General features: G+C 45.2%; 1 protein-coding gene across 3 annotated transcripts in view; it reads right to left on the reverse strand.

Annotated features, from left to right (window-relative positions):
* FAM227A (family with sequence similarity 227 member A) overlaps positions 1-15,731 on the reverse strand; it is a 79,202-nt gene that overhangs the window by 28,149 nt on the left and 35,322 nt on the right. For all 3 annotated transcript variants that reach the window (XM_032836674.1, XM_032836673.1, XM_032836672.1), the window contains 2 exons: positions 9,875-9,962; positions 3,868-3,962 (listed from right to left, as the gene is read on the reverse strand). In XM_032836674.1, the coding sequence (XP_032692565.1) occupies positions 3,868-3,962; positions 9,875-9,962 (183 nt within the window). The remainder of the gene's footprint in view (positions 1-3,867; positions 3,963-9,874; positions 9,963-15,731) is intronic.

The raw sequence follows: 15,731 nt of genomic DNA on the forward strand, positions 1-15,731 counted from the left end.
ATATATATACTTACATAAATATATACTTATATATATAAATATATATATTTATATATATAAATCTATATATAAATATATAAATATAAATAAAATAAATATATAATATAAATATATATAAAGCCACCGTCTATTTATTTATATATATAAGTATATATATAATTTATATATATAAATATATATATACTTATATATAAATATATATACTTATATAAATAAGTATATATATATATATATATATATATTTATATATATAAATAAGTAGAAGGGTAGCTCAGTTGGTTAATGTTGCCTTTAGTTCAGGTCACGATCTCAGGGTCCTGGGATTGAGCCCCACGGGATCCCTTCCCCACCTTCCTCACTTGTGCTTTCTCTCTCTCTCTCTAATTAATAAACAAAATCTTTTTTAAAAAAAGACTTAACTTCTCTCATAATTAAAGCATTAATAGTGAAATAATAAAAAGTACCATTTCCCCCTCATGAGAATAGCAACAAAAAATTTGATAATGCATGACACTGGCAACGGTACATGGAAGATCTCTTGCATGCTGCTGGTGGGAATATAAATTGGCACAACTTCACTGGAGAGCAAATTAAGATGTACTTTGATTTAGCAATTCCACTTCTAGGAATGTTTCCTACACGTGTATTTGTTCATGTGAGCCAAGAAACACACAAACACTAAGATGTTCGAGGCAGTAGTATTTATAACAGCAAAGACTGGAAGCACCCAAATGTCTGCTGCTCAGAAATGGTTAATGAACTATGGAACACAGGTTTAAACATGAAAACAGCGTGTGATGCATCTCCAGGTGCTCTCACACGGAACATTACCCAAGATACACTGAAGTCAGAACAGAGTCTGATTTAGAGCATAGGATCTGGAGTCAGACTGCTCAAGTTAAAATTCTGGCTCAATCAACTTGATCTAAAAATGGGTAATAGGGGTGCCTGGGTGGCTCAGTCGTTAGGCGTCTGCCTTCAGCTCAGGTCATGATCTCTGGGGTCCCGGGATCCAGCCCCACATGGGGCTCTCTGCTTGGCGAGGAGCCTGCATCTCCTTCTCCCTCTCCCACTCCCCATGTTTGTGCTCCCTCTCTCACTAGGTCTCTCTCATCAAATAAAATCTTAAAAAAAAAAAGGCAATAGATTGGAATAAACATTTCTCCAAGGAAGATATACAACTGCCAATAAACACATGAAAAGATGATCAGTATCACTCACTAGCCAGTAGGGAAGTGGAAGTCAAACCACAGTGAAATACATCTTGATGCCAACTGGGATAATGGTCATGAAAGAATGGAAAAGAAGTATTGGCAAGGGTATGGAGAAAACAAACCCCTCACACGTTGATGGTGAGAGTGTAAAATAATGCATTTGCTGGGGTGCCTGGGTGGGTTAAGCCACTGCCTTTGGCTCAGGTCATGATCTCAGGGTCCTGGGATTGAGCCCCGCATCAGGCTCTCTGCTCAGCGGGGAGCCTGCTTCCCCCTCTCCCTCTCTGCTCTGCCTCTCTGCCTGCTTGTAATCTCTGTCAAATAAATAAATAAAATCTTTTTTAAAAAATGGTGCATTTGCTGTGTGAACAAGCTTGGCATTTCCTCCAAAAGTGAGACACACAGTTACCCCGTGGCCCAACGACGCGACTGCCGGCTATGTACCCAAGAGAACAGAAAACCTACGTGCACCCACAAACTTGTACGTGAATGTTCACTAAGATCCAAAAGATAGAAAAGACCCCAATGTCCATCAACTGGTGAGTGGATAAACAACATGTGGAGGCGCCTTGGTGGCTCAGTCATTAAGCATCTGCCTTCAGCTCAGATCATGATCCCTGGGTCGTGGGATGGAGCCCCACATAGGGCTCCCTGCTCAGCGGGAGGCCTGCTTCTATCTCTCTCTCTCCCTCTCCTTCTGTTCCCTCTCTCACTGTCTCTTTCTGTAACAATAAATAAATAAATAAAATATTTTTTAAAAATGTGGATTATTCATATATGGAATGTTATTAAGTAAAAAAAAAGAAATGAAGTATGGATAGATGCCATTAATGGACAAACCTTGAAAACATAATGCTGAGTGAAAGAAATCTGTCACAGAGGACCACATATTGTATGATTCCACTTATATGACATGTCCAGAGTAGGCAGATCTCTACAGATAGAAAAGTAGATTGGTGGTTGCAGAAGCTTGGAGGAGAGTTGACTAGGAAATGACTGCTAATGAGTATACAGTTTCTTTTGGGGGGGGGCAATAAAAATGTTCTAGAATTAGATAGTGGTGATGATTGTACAACCTTGTGAAGAAATTAAAAAGCCACTAAATTGTACATTAAAATGAAATTTTTCATAGGGTTATGGGAGGATTAAATGAGTTAATATATATGATGGGTTTAGAATAATGTTTGGTATACACTACGCACTCAGTAAGCATTAGCTATAATGTGTTAGGTTGAAAAACGAAAGTGCAAAATCATGTATATTCTATTACAGTTTGTGTATTTAAAAAAGTGTTTATATCCCTTGACATCCGTCAGCCATTTCTACAAGGATATATGGAAAAATAACCTTTGCCTCTGTGTAGGAGGCATAGGGTCTGGCATGGAAGAGCAGGGGGGAGGGGCGGAGGGAGAAGCAGACTCGCAGAGGAGCTGGGAGCCTGATGTGCGGCTCAGTCCCAGGACCCTGAGATCCTGAGCCAAAGACAAATGCTTCACTGACTGAGCCACCCATGTGTCCCTATTTCCCCCATTTTACAGAATAAGGTCAGAAAAGTTAAACAACCTGCTTAAGTAACACAGTTGATGAGATGCAGCACTGGGATTTGAAACCATGACTGTCTTTCCCAGCATGTCCTGCTACTTCTCAAAATTTCACTCCTAAATGCTGAGGGGAAAGAGGCAGAGGTAAACTATGGAGAAATGAAGAAAGTTCAAGAACTCAGAAGGTGCCATTGATGTAAACTACCGTCCGCAGAGGTTTTTGGGGAATTAGGGGTGGGGAGGAGAAGAGGAGAGAACACATATTAACCCAGGACCTTTCAAGTTCTGGGGACTTTGCTAGTGGCAAAGCTCAGAGATGAAAACCTCAAGCTCAGAGTCAGACAGGTTTGCCTGCAAGTCTTGGCTTTATCACTTATTTGCTTTGCGAATTTGGATAATACTCTGAGCATCACTTCCCTCACTAATAAGCTAAAGAAGAGCAGGACTAATTATCCCAGAGAACTGAGACAGGAAAATAAAATATACTGCACATATAGGTTTAGTTTAATATCTGATATATAGTAAATGATCATTACTTATTAATTATCATTACTACCTTAGGTAAACCTCATAAGAACACCAGGACCTAGGAATTATCGTCCCCATTTTCTCGAGTAGGAAACTGAGGCTCAGTGCTCTCTTTTCATTACACCAAGGCTCCTGAATTCCAAGCGGGTAACTTAAATCCCTGGAGAAATCCAGATGAAATGCTCACTCAACTAACTAGTACCTACCTCCCCGAGGAATCACCCTTAGGAGATTTCTTGACTGTATCACCTTAGTCTATAATCAGAAACCCCAGTTCTCGGGGCATCTGGGTGGCTCAGTTGGTTGGGTGACTGCCTTCGACTCGGGTCATGATCCTGGAGTCCTGGTACTGAGTCCCGCATCAGGCTCCCTGCTTGGCAGGGAGTCTGCTTCTCCTGCTGACCTCTCTCCTCTCATGCTCTCTCTCTCACTCTCAAATAAATAAATAAAATCTTGAAAAAAAAAAACTAAAAAAAAATACCCCAGTTCTTACCCTGACATCTTCACAGAGCCGGCTTTTCTCACCAGATCTCCCAGCCCCTCTTAAATCATCTCCACTATTAAATTTCCAATCATGTGCTCACCTGCTTGGGAAGCATGTTCTCACATTCTCTTGCTTCTGATATCCTCTTGACTAGTTTTGCAGCTTTCCTCAAGACCAGAGTCTGACCAGGATGCTCTGTCAATACAATGTTAACAGGAAAGGGCTCATTGGAGCTTTTCAGCAATAATGGGAAAGCACGTATCACAGATCTCAGCTTCCGATTAGTGTGAAAATGCCTGCGTGTATTCAGATCATTGGGAGGTGCTAGAAGAAGTAGCTCAGGTAAATTCATGCAATTTCACTTGCATTTTAGCCAGATATACACCTGTGGTCACACATTTGTCCTTCTACTTATCTGTCCCTCCATCTATCCATCCATCCAGTAAACATCCACTGAACATCTACTATGTGTTAGACCTGTGCTCGGTGCTGGAAGTAGACTATCTTCAAGGAACTCACAGTTGAGTGAGGGAAAAAAAAGCATGCAATAATAAGGGTAAGACCAACTCAAGGCTGTGCATAGAATTCTCTACAAGTGGCCACAGAATAAGGAAGGAGAGGTTTGATGGCCTCAAAAGTGCTATGCAGAGGTACACCTAGCTGGCTTAGTAAGAAGACCATGCGACTCTTGATCTCAGGGCCATGAATTCAAGCCCCATGTTGCGTGAAGAATGTACTCAAAACAAACAAACAAACAAACAAATAAATAAATGCTAAGCAGGATCATGAAGAGTGTTGAGGATAAAAGATCCAACTCTTGCACAAAATTATGACTTTTCAGTGGAAAAGGGTGAATAAACTATCTCAAAGATGGGCCGAGAGAAACAACAGATCATCTAATAAAGGGATAACAATCAGAATGACTGCAGAGTTCTCAATAGTAACAAGAGAAGGCAGAACACAATAGAATGAAATCATCAAAGCATGGAGGTAGACTTCTGTACCCAGCAAACTATCTTCAAAAACAAAGGTGAAGGGGCACTGTTGAAACCATCAGATGAAGACTGTAAATCATTCATTATAACAATGTTGTAAGAAGTAAGGGTGAACACTTTGAAACAAATTAAAAAAAAATAGTAAGTCTCAGTAGGGAAAAAGAAGCTATGACAGGGAACCGAATAGAAATTTTACAACTGAAAAATAAAACAATTGAAAAAAAAAATCCACTGGGTGGGATCAATAGCAGAACTGAGGTGACAGAGGAAAGAGACAATGAACTTGAAGACAGACCAACAGAAATCCAATTTGTCTTCAACACAGCAGGAAAGAATACCCAATGGAAAAAAAGTTTCCAACACATGGTGTTGGGAAAATTGGACAGCCACATGCAGAAGAATGAAAGTGGGCCATTTCCTTACAGCATGCACAAAAATAGACTCAAATGGATGAAAGACCTAAATGTGAGAGAGCAAATCCATCAAAGTCCTAGAAGAGAACACAGGCAGCAACCTCTGTGACTTTGCCCATAGCAACTTCTTGCTAGACACATTTCCAAAGGCAAGGGAAACAAAGGCAAAAATGAACCAGTGGGACTTCATCAAGATCAAAATCTTTGGCACAGCAAAAGAAATAGCAGACAAAACCAAAAGACAACTGACAGAATGGGAGAATATAATTGCAAATGTCCTATTAGATGAAGGGCTAGTATCCAATATATATAAAGAACTTATCAAACTCAACACCCAAAGAGCAAGTAATCCAATCAAGAAATGGGCGGAAGACATGAACTGACATTTCTCCAAAGACAACATCCAAGTGGCCAAGAGACACATGAAAAAATGCTCCACATCACTCGGCATCAGGGAAATACAAAACAAAGCCACATTGAAATATCATCTCACACCAGTCAGAATGGCTAAAATTAACAAGTCAGGAAACAACAGATGTTGGAGAGGATGCAGAGAAAGGAGAACCCTCTCACACTGTTGATGGGAATGCAGGCTGGTGCAGCCACTCTGGAAAACAGTACGGAGGTTCCTCAGAAAGTTGAAAATAGAGCTACACTATGACCCAGCAATTGCACTACTGAGTATTTACCCCAAAGATACAAAAGGGGTACCTGCACCCCAATGTTTATAGCAGCAGTGTCCATAATAGCCAAACTATGTAAAGAGCCCAGATGTCCATCAACAGATGAATGGATAAAGAAGGTGTGGTGTGTGTATACACACACACACACACACACACACACACACACACACTATGAAATACTACTCAGCCATCAAAAAAAATGAAATCTTGCCATTTGCAACAATGTGGATGGAACTAGAAGGTATTGTGCTAAGGGAAATAAGTCTATCAGAGAAAAACAATTATCATGTGATTTCACTCATATGTGGAATTGAAGAAACAAAACAGGATCATAGGGGAAGAGAGGAAAAAATAAAACAAGAAGTCATCAGGGAAGGAGACAAACCATAAGAGACTCTTAATATAGGAAACAAACTGAGCGTTGCTGGAGGGAAGAGGGGTGGGGGGATGTGGTAACTTGGTGATGGACATGAAGGAGGGCACATGATATAAGGAGTACAGGGTATTATATAAGACTGATGGATCACTGACCTCTACCTCTGAAACTAATAATATATTGTATGTTAATTAATTGAATTTTAACTTACAAATTTTTTAAAAAGATAAATTACTAATTTGTGTGCTTTTCTGATACCACATGTGTGGTTCTACACCAGTTCTCCAATTCTCTGATATAAATTGGGTCTCCGTTCAGTTTAGTTCCAAATCTACCAAATCTGAGTTAGCCTCAGATCATACAAGTTAAAAAACTCGATCTGACAAAACCGTCTCCACTTTTGGCACCAGTCTCAAATGGGATGCCCAGTAACCCATAGTTCTATCCAGTCTATTACAAATTTGGGGGTTCCTATGGCCCACTCTCAAGTTTGATAATTCACTATGACTCACAGAATCAGGAAAGTGCTGTATTTACTATCACTGATTTATTATAAAAAATGAAGCTCAGAGGGGTGCCTGGGTGGTGGCTCAGTCGGTTAAACACCTGCCTTTGGCTCAGGTCATGATCCTGGGGTCCTGGGATCAAGCCCCATGTCCAGCTCCCTGCCCCACGGGGAGTCTGCTTCTCCCTCGCCCTCTGCCACTCCCCGTTTGTGTTCGCTCACTCACTCTCTCTCTCAAATAATAAAATCTTTTAGAAAATGGGCAGCTCAGAAAGATAGAAGAGATACATAGGGCAAGGTATGGAAGTGGAAGGTCCACGCCGTCCTCAGAGTGTAACCACATTCCCAGCCTGCTGATGTGCCCAGCAACCTGGAAGTTCACCAAACCACACTGATGAAGAGGGTTGTTGTTTTTTTTTTTTTAAGATTTTATTTATTTATTTGACAGAGAGAGAGATCACAAGTAGGCAGAGAGTCAGAGAGAGTGTGAGCAGAGAGCCCAATGCAGGACTTGATCCCAGGACCCTGAGACTGTTGGGTCCCCAATATTGGGTCCCCCAATAATGGGTCCATGGTCAAAGGAGCGAGACTGATAGAAAGCGAAGGTCAAGCAAAGCTTTATTTCGCACCAAGCATCAAGAATCAAACCGACCGTCAAACAGACCGGTCGGGACCACCCCTTACAGAGAGGGTGACCCTGCCCTGCCTCACAGACTAACTTTTATAGAGCAAAGGCCATGTGGTTGGGCCTGGCCACACACAGGTGGCCAATGAGATTGTAACACACAGAGAAAGCTGCACAGTCATGCTAGGTCACATACAGGTGGCCAATTGAACTACAATTCACCTCATAGTAGCTATTTGAACTAGCCTATCACCTTGGTCAGAATTGGGGCCCAAAAGGTGGGGCCCACACTCCTTGGTAGCTAAGGAGACAGTAGGCATACTCCACTGATTGGATGTCTCCACCTGACCTGACTCATCCCTGCGTCCCTGCATTTGGGCTGTTATCTCCACCTGACCTGACCCGCCCTTATATTTGGGCTTTGTTACCTGGGACTGGTTTCCTGGACTTGCTTTTAAGTAAGTTCCCTGAGAGGGGACAGGGTCAGTTTAAGTTTTACTGCATAAACAACAAAATCACTGTTTAACTGGATGGAATTACTCTGGCTAAATGGGCCCTTACATCTTCCTCTTTGACTCATGGGTCTTCATGAACTGAATATATAATTGGCCTTTGTTTTTGTTTTTAAGTAGATGCCACATTCAGCATGGAGCCAGACATGGGGCTTGAACTCATGACCCTGAGATTAAGACCTGAGCTGAGATTGAGAGTCGAATGCTTAACTGACTGAGCCACCCAGGCGCCATCCTTATGATTTCCTTAATAGCATTTTCTTTCTGCTAGCTTACATTATGGTAAGAACACAGTCTATCCTACATATAACATACAAAATATGTGTTTACCAACTGTTTATGGGGTTGGTGAGGCTTCTAGTTAACACTAAGCTATTAGCAGTTAAGGTTTTGCTGGGGGGAGTCAAAAGTTATACATGAATTTTTGGCTGAGTGGTGGGATCAGAATCCCTAACCCCTGTGTTGTTCAAGAGTCAATGCATGTTTATGTTTTGGAAAGTCTCCTACAAATATTTACCTCTGTTTGAAATCTGGCTATATCTCTCAAGGGTAGTTCCCCAGTTGTAGCTGTTGTTGGGGTTTTTTTTGTTTGTTTGTTTTGTTTGTTTGTTTGTTTGTTTTTAAATGTTTTATGTATTTATTTATTTGACAGACACAGATCACAAGTAGGCAGAGAGGCAGGCAGAGAGAGAGAGAGAGATTGAGGGGAAGCAGGCTCCCTGCTGAGCAGAGAGCCCCATGTGGGGCTCAATCCCAAAACCCTGGGATTATGACTTGAGCTGAAGGCAGAGGCTCAACTCACTGAGCCACCCAGGCGCCCCTGTTGTTGTTGTTTTAATAACAGCTTGATTGAAATATAATTCACATACTCTGAGCCTTCATTTCTCCATCAAGAAAAAGGATTGTTTAATTTTTTTGGAATAATGATGACATGTACGTAATTGTCTAGAATGATTATTTAGGAGTTCCTGTTCTTTGTTCCCTCAGGTTCTGTATTTGTCTACCTGGCATCCTGTAGTTACAGGGCAAAACTCATGGCCAAAGTTGTTCATGTCTCCCCTGTGTCTGGGCCACCTACTTCTCTAACTCTCACATAAAACAGCAGGTTTTTTCCCCCATGCCCTAATTCACCCAGACACCAGGTGCCAGATAACTAGGGACGGCCCCTATGCCCCAAAGCCCCACAGAAACACTCCAGCTAGCTAACCCTAACCTGTTGCCCTTACATGCCTTATCTTTTGTAAAGAAATTCTGGTAAAGGCCATGGCCTATGCCTTCCCCTTGCTCCATTCTGCCTCCTGATGGACCCAGGTGTTTCCCCCATGGCCCTGTGTGGTGCACCAGGCCTGTTTCTAGCAGAACCGTGAGTTGCGAACTTTTATTTCAAAGGCATCGGCCTCTGTGTAGTCACTCAGTCTCCTTCATAAATTAACACCTGGACACAAATCAGTTCCTACCTCAATAACTGCTGGTTTCTGAAGGCACCGTGGAGGGCAGAAGGGGTGGGGGGTGGAGGGGGCAGTAATCATGTCTTAGGTTTTCTTCTTCCATTGCTAACAACCTCTCTTCCCACAGATATTAGCACTGTGCTAAACTCATCATCAAAGTGGAACTTAATCTGTGCTTGTTGAACTGAAAAATAATTTTTTTAAGAGCTTATTAATTTACCTATTCATGAGAGACAGAGAGAGAGGGAGGCAGAGGCAGAGGGAGAGGTAGGCTCCCCGCAGAGCAGGGAGCCCGACAGGGGTCTCGATCCCAGGGCTCTGGGATCATGACCTGAGCTGAAGGCAGATGCTCAACAGACTGAGCCACCCAGGCGCCCCCTGAAAAATAATTGTCCTCTCCTCAGATACTACTTGGTGCCGAGGCCCCAGGCTAGAACTACAGGTGTAAACTAGGGTGGTAAACTATGTTTGAACAAACCCAAGCACCTAGGTCTTGGGAGATCATAACTATGTCAAACACCTACATTTCCTTTTTAGGTAGTTAATGTACCTTTTGTGGCATTCTGGGTTTGGGGTGTATCTGCTGAATTCTTCTTGGCCGAAGAGTCTTTCTCAGTGGTTGAACTTAGACCAGGAGACTCCAGGGGAGGGGGGGGGAGAAAAAATTTCATAAAACTGGTTCTGAGAGGAATACAGAGCATATGAAATTTCCTAGACACATCTCATTGTTCTCAGAGACAGAACACGTGGAGGGAGACCAGTACTCAGCCCTCCAACCTGGGAGCATGGCTAAGAGGTGGCTGATGTGGAAAACGCACGTCCTGGGGATGGAGCAGGCCGGGGCGCCCATCCCAGCCCCTGTCCCTCAAAGTAGCTGCTAATCTTGGACAAGTCCCTGAACCTCTTGGTGGTCTTGGTTTCCCCCTGGGTCCCTAGGAGGATGAAGTCAGCACGTGCGTGCAAAGCTCACGGGAAGTGTTGTGTGAGCACTGCTGCCAATGCTTACACACTCCCACACCCCACCTCCCTCAGGAGACATTTCACTGAGCAGCTACCGCTGGGTCTGCCACTGGGCGCACCCTGGAACCTGGGCTCTGCCCAGAGGAGCTCCCCGTTGAGCCACAGGAGAGAGCAGGAAATAAGACAGTTACGCTGATGGGTGGGAAGTCTCACCTATTTCTTAGAGAGGTGATGTAAGTTTGGGTTGGGTGAGTGACAGACTCAAAATGACACTGGTTCAAACTAGGTAGAAATTTCCCTCCCACAGAACATTCTGAAGGTAGGCACTGCGGGGCTAATACGGTATTTCGGCGGTGACAAATCCTTAGGGACTCTGATTTCTCCCAGCTCGTGGTTACCACATTCCTAAGACAGGAGCCTTGTTCTTAGGGTCCAAGATGGCAGCCAGCACTCTCCAATATTGGGGGACAACAAACAGTCTGCCACAGCCGTACGAGCAGAGTATCATCGGAAGCCAGGGTGGGGGAACGCTCAGGATTCTGTCTTGGGGGGAGCTGGAGGGCTTCCAAGGAGAGAAGACACTTCTTTTCTGTCTTTGAGGAGGAGGAAGCATTGGGCGATGTTGAACAGATGGCCCACCACGTGGCAGACAAGCAGTCCACCAGCCGCAACAGCCACTTCGCTTTTATAGAAACACGGTATTTGAATGGGAGGCATGCTGCAAGGACTTCCCGTATCCATGCAGCCAGCTCTCCAACGGCTACTGATTTTTTAGAGAGTAGAAATGGGTCCTGGGATGTGCGAGAGAGAAAATGCTCCCAGCTCGAGGAAGCATCGCAGCTCCCTGCTAACAGCCTTCAGAGATCTGTAGTCCAGCAGAGAATAAATGCACTTCAACAGACTCTAATCCTAGGTGTAAGTCTGTTGGAGAGGCAGTGGGGCGGTCCCCACGTTGGTAGAGGTCAGGTGCGTGGTCTGGGCTAAGTCGTTCACCTCTTGAGTCTACAGCTTCCTTTTTCAAATAAAGATAATAATTACCTGCCTGCAAGGGTGTTGGAAGGCCTAGAGTGGACACTTCCCCATTTAGTCTCTTGGGTTGTGACCAATGACCAGGTCCGAGCTGTGAGGCAAGGCGACTATTGTGTGGGTGGGGGGTAAGCTGAGACCACTCTGGGATCCCCTCCCCACCACGGCCCAGAGGAGAGGGAACCCTTCTGCCCCACGTGCTCACCCTGCTATTCAGATCCTCTGTGCCGAGGGCTCAGCTGTGATGGAACAGGGTGGCCAGGGAGCCGGGTTTTGAGCCAATGTGGGATTCAATCTGGGGCTGCCCAGAAGTATATGGGAGGGCAGTGGGCTTTGCAGATCTGGTATTAGCAGGTATGGGCATGAGCTGGAGAAATTGGGGTCATTCCAATTAATGACCGTTACTGTACCCATGCCCTGTAACTCGGGAAAACCGGTTACAGTGAGCAGACATTCCGATAGGACCCGACTGAAAAATCCTGGGCATTTCCTGTCGTTGGACACAATCTGCAAGAATGAGTATCAGTCGTGATGTTCATTTTTTAAGAACAGAGAGGCTCGGTTTTGCTGAAAGCTGTACAACTGAGAGGTAGCATCACCTGGAGGGAAATTTAGATCTTCCAGAACCAAGTGGTCTGTTTTCCTGTCTTCACCTACGGCTCCATGGGGGTCTTTCACTCCTAGCTCCCATATTTTGTCACTGATATAGACGACTTCAGTAGGACCTGTCCGTTCTTTAATCCAGACCTCCCCTCCAAAGCCTAGTCTTATAGACTTAACTACCTAGGTGATATCTGCGTCCATACTTCTCACATGTATGTTAAAGGTAAGTTCAAAGCTGAACTCTTGGTAACCTTCCCTAATCTCCCCTCTTCTCTGAGTAAAAGGGCACCATTCAGATGCCTAAGCAACACCCCAGGGAATCCTCCTTGGCTCCTTCCTTTCCTTCCCTGCCCCTCCTCCCCATTCCCAGAACCAATGGGTTTGCACCTGTTGAAAGATCTGGCTCCAAAACACACTTCAAGTCTTCACTCTTACCACCTGCTGTCACTTTCTCTTCCTGAGACAACCACAAAAGCCTAACTGGTTGTCTGTCCCCTTCTGTTACATTCTCCATATTCAGAAGACAAGTGTGATCTTGTAAAAATATAAATCGGAGGGTGTCATCTCCCTGTTTTAATGGATTCCTGTAGCGCTAAAATTATATCCATATTCCTTACTATGACCCTCCCAGCTGTACAGGACCTGGTCCCTGCTACTTCCCCAGCCTCAACTCCTGCCCCTTTCCTACAAGGGCTAGTGACAGTATTGTTGGCCTTCTCTCTGTTCCTTGAATATCTCAAGTTTTTTTCTTTTGTTTGTTTTTATTTCTCACCTCAGGGCCTTTGCACATCTGTTCCCTTTTTTCTGGAAGGTTCTTCCATTCATTCTTTTAATGGCTGACTCCTCATCTTTGGTTCTTAGCTCAAAGTGCTCTTTCTGGTGATGTTACCTGTCACATGTGTGCCCTTCCTTCTCCATATACACAAGATCCAGGCCCCGAGGTGAAAGACTTACTCTGCTCCCCTAGCTGCTTCTGTGGCTGGGATGCAGACATTTCACCTACAGTCTACCCTTCAGATGCACCACACCTGCCTGACCCTTTGAGGTATAAATGAGCAAAGGGATGAGACAGCGCCATGCAGACTCCAGTTCTGGGATGACTGCTGACAGGAAAGCAGAGTGGAGCTTGGAGCTCCCACTCCCCAGGAACACTGGTCGGGGCCCAGCAGCGTCCCTTGGCAGAGATGGGACGGCTTGGGCATCGTTCTCCATGGCATGGCCTCTGAAACTAACGAGCTGGCCCTCCCTGGGGAGCAGTGCGCCACCATTTTCCTTGAATACGTTTCTTCCTGGAGGTGATCCCATTGATTGCAGGTAAGAAATCTGACAATGACTGTTCCTTCTAAAGACTGTCTTTGCCGATCTTCTCTAATATTTGTTAAATGAATGACCCCGCCTCTAAAAGGCAGAAGCTCATATTTATAGCCGAGCCTCGTAACAGAAGCCCGATATACCATTAGAAGCTTTGTCATTCCCACTCGGCAGAACCCCCCAACACTAGATAAGAAAGGGACAGATCACAGGTCAGACTTAAAGCAGCTTAGAATTGCAGACTCTTAGACAGATTGTTGCCATTGAAAAACATATTTTAAACACAGACAGCTATTTCTGTGAGCAGATGAGAAAGTGAGTCTGCTAAAAATAAGAGAGAGCTCTGTCCTCACCATGGAATTCCACCAGTCCATCCTGGTTCACCCAGTAAGACTTCAGCGGATTTCACAGTTGGAAAGCTTTTGATTATTTCTATTTCGGGGGCAGAAAACTGAATCTTTAGCTGGGTTTCTGAAATAACTCTCAGGGGGGATTTTATGTTATTTCAGTACAAAGAAACTACATTTTGTTTTGCACGGTGGTGACAGGCAGTGCAGAAACGTTAAATGATATTGTGATCTTGGTCTCCGAGCTACAGCTAGCCCTCTGCAGTGCCCTCTTTGTCCCCACTTCTTGGGGACGGACACTTGTAAGGAGACCACCCTCATATGCTGAGTGCAGGACCAAGACTTCACACAGATGGCCCCATGCATGAGGTCAAGAGGTACGTGTTGAGTGTCTGTGCTAGGTCTGTCCTAGGAGCTGGAGATAGAACAGTGAGAAAAAGGGCCCTGTCCTCCTGGAGTTGACATCCTGATAGAGCCAGACACTAAACAACCCGTAAGTCCCCCAGGGGAAGAGCTGCCTACGAGAAGCACCCTACAGGGCAGTCAATGGCTACATGATGGTAAGAGTAGGGGGGCGGTCAGGACCCGCCTCGCTGGCGTGATGTCAGTGCACTTGGGATCTGAAGGACAAGAAGGAGCCAGCCATTCCCTAGGAACTCTGAGAAGCAAGCCCATTCCAGGCCAAGGTCACAGTGCACAGGCCCAACCGGACAGAGGCCTGGAGTGTCCAAGAGGCAGAAGGAAGTCTGGCGTGCTGATGTCTGGCGCCAAGGGAGTGAAAGGATGTGAGGAGTCTGGGGAGAGGGGTGGTGGCCGGATTCTGCAGGGCTAAGGCATCTGGATTGATTCCAAGTGCACTGGAGAAGGCGCTGGAGCTTTTAAGCAGAGAATAGTCTGGTCCGGTGTGTGTCTGTGAAAGGTTGTTCTCATCCGTGTGTACAGACGGGTCTGGGGTCAAGCGTAAAAGGGAGGAGCCCGGGAAGAGGCCACTGCCCTCAGCCAGACCTGGGTGCTGGGAATCCGTGGCCTCCCAGCTGCCTTGTTGATGACGAGGGAGCAGATGGCTGCTGGCTGAAGGCAAAGCATGAGGTTGACACCCTGCAAACCACCCCTCCCCCACACGCCTGGGAGGGACACGCGTGACATTCTTCCAGGAAACTTTCAACTATCTTATCGTTAATGCCTTGCCAGAGGGGAAAACAACTTTAATTTGACAATGCCAAAGCCTCCAGTATCTGGTAGGGCCATTTCAGCACAGGAAAGTTCTTTGGAAAACCTCCCCTAGCCTTACGTGCCCCAACCCCACAGTAGAAAACCAATTGCTCCTCACACCTCCAGGGCAGCTCTTTCTGCCCTGGGGTCCTGTCCCCTTGCTTCGAAGACCTCTTGAGAATTCTTTCTTGGCTGGAGGCTCCAAACCCCACCCCACTGAGCCTTACCTATATTCCCAAACCTGCATCATTGAGCTCCCCACCTCCCCTTGAGGCCCCGGGGGCAGTTGTGGATACACCAGGGCAGGGAGGGAGATCTGAGTGTCACTGGCGTAGAAAGCCAGACAAGGAGCCAGCAGAAGTCTAGCTGAAGACAAAGCATGAGCTGACACCCTACAGGAACCCCACCCCCACTCCTGGGTGGCTTTTGTGGGACAGTCTTCCAGGAATCCCCCAAGTATCTTGTTAATGCCTTGCTAGAGGGGTAAAGGACCTTAACTCGACAATGGCAAAGCCTCTATTATATGGTAGGTCCTCTTCAGCGTATGAAAATTCTTTTGAAACCTCCCTTTTCCTTAGTTCCCCCAACTCGCAAAGTCCCAAGCATATAATGGGCCCTTCCTCAAAAGGGCGCCTCCCCTTGCCCCCAGCCGCTTTCTGCCCTTGGGTCCTGGTATCTGCGCTTTAATAAAACCACCATTTTGCACCAAAGAAGTATTAAGAATTTTTTCTTGGTCATGGGCTCTGGATCTCACCCCACTGAACCTCACCTATAGTCCAAAACCACATCAAGAGGACTAGATGAAAAAAAAAATTAAATTAAAAAAAAAAAAAAAGAGGACTACATGAGACCACCTGGGAAGAATAGGTAGAGGGGAAGGGGAGGACAGACTGATGGACAGGAAGGCAGGCACTCGCAAAACTGGCAACATAGAAGCCAAGAGAAAAA

The sequence above is a fragment of the Lontra canadensis genome, unplaced genomic scaffold (assembly GCF_010015895.1).
Source record: "Lontra canadensis isolate GAN:19392208 unplaced genomic scaffold, GSC_riverotter_1.0 scaffold93, whole genome shotgun sequence".
Taxonomy (NCBI): Eukaryota; Metazoa; Chordata; class Mammalia; order Carnivora; family Mustelidae; genus Lontra; species Lontra canadensis.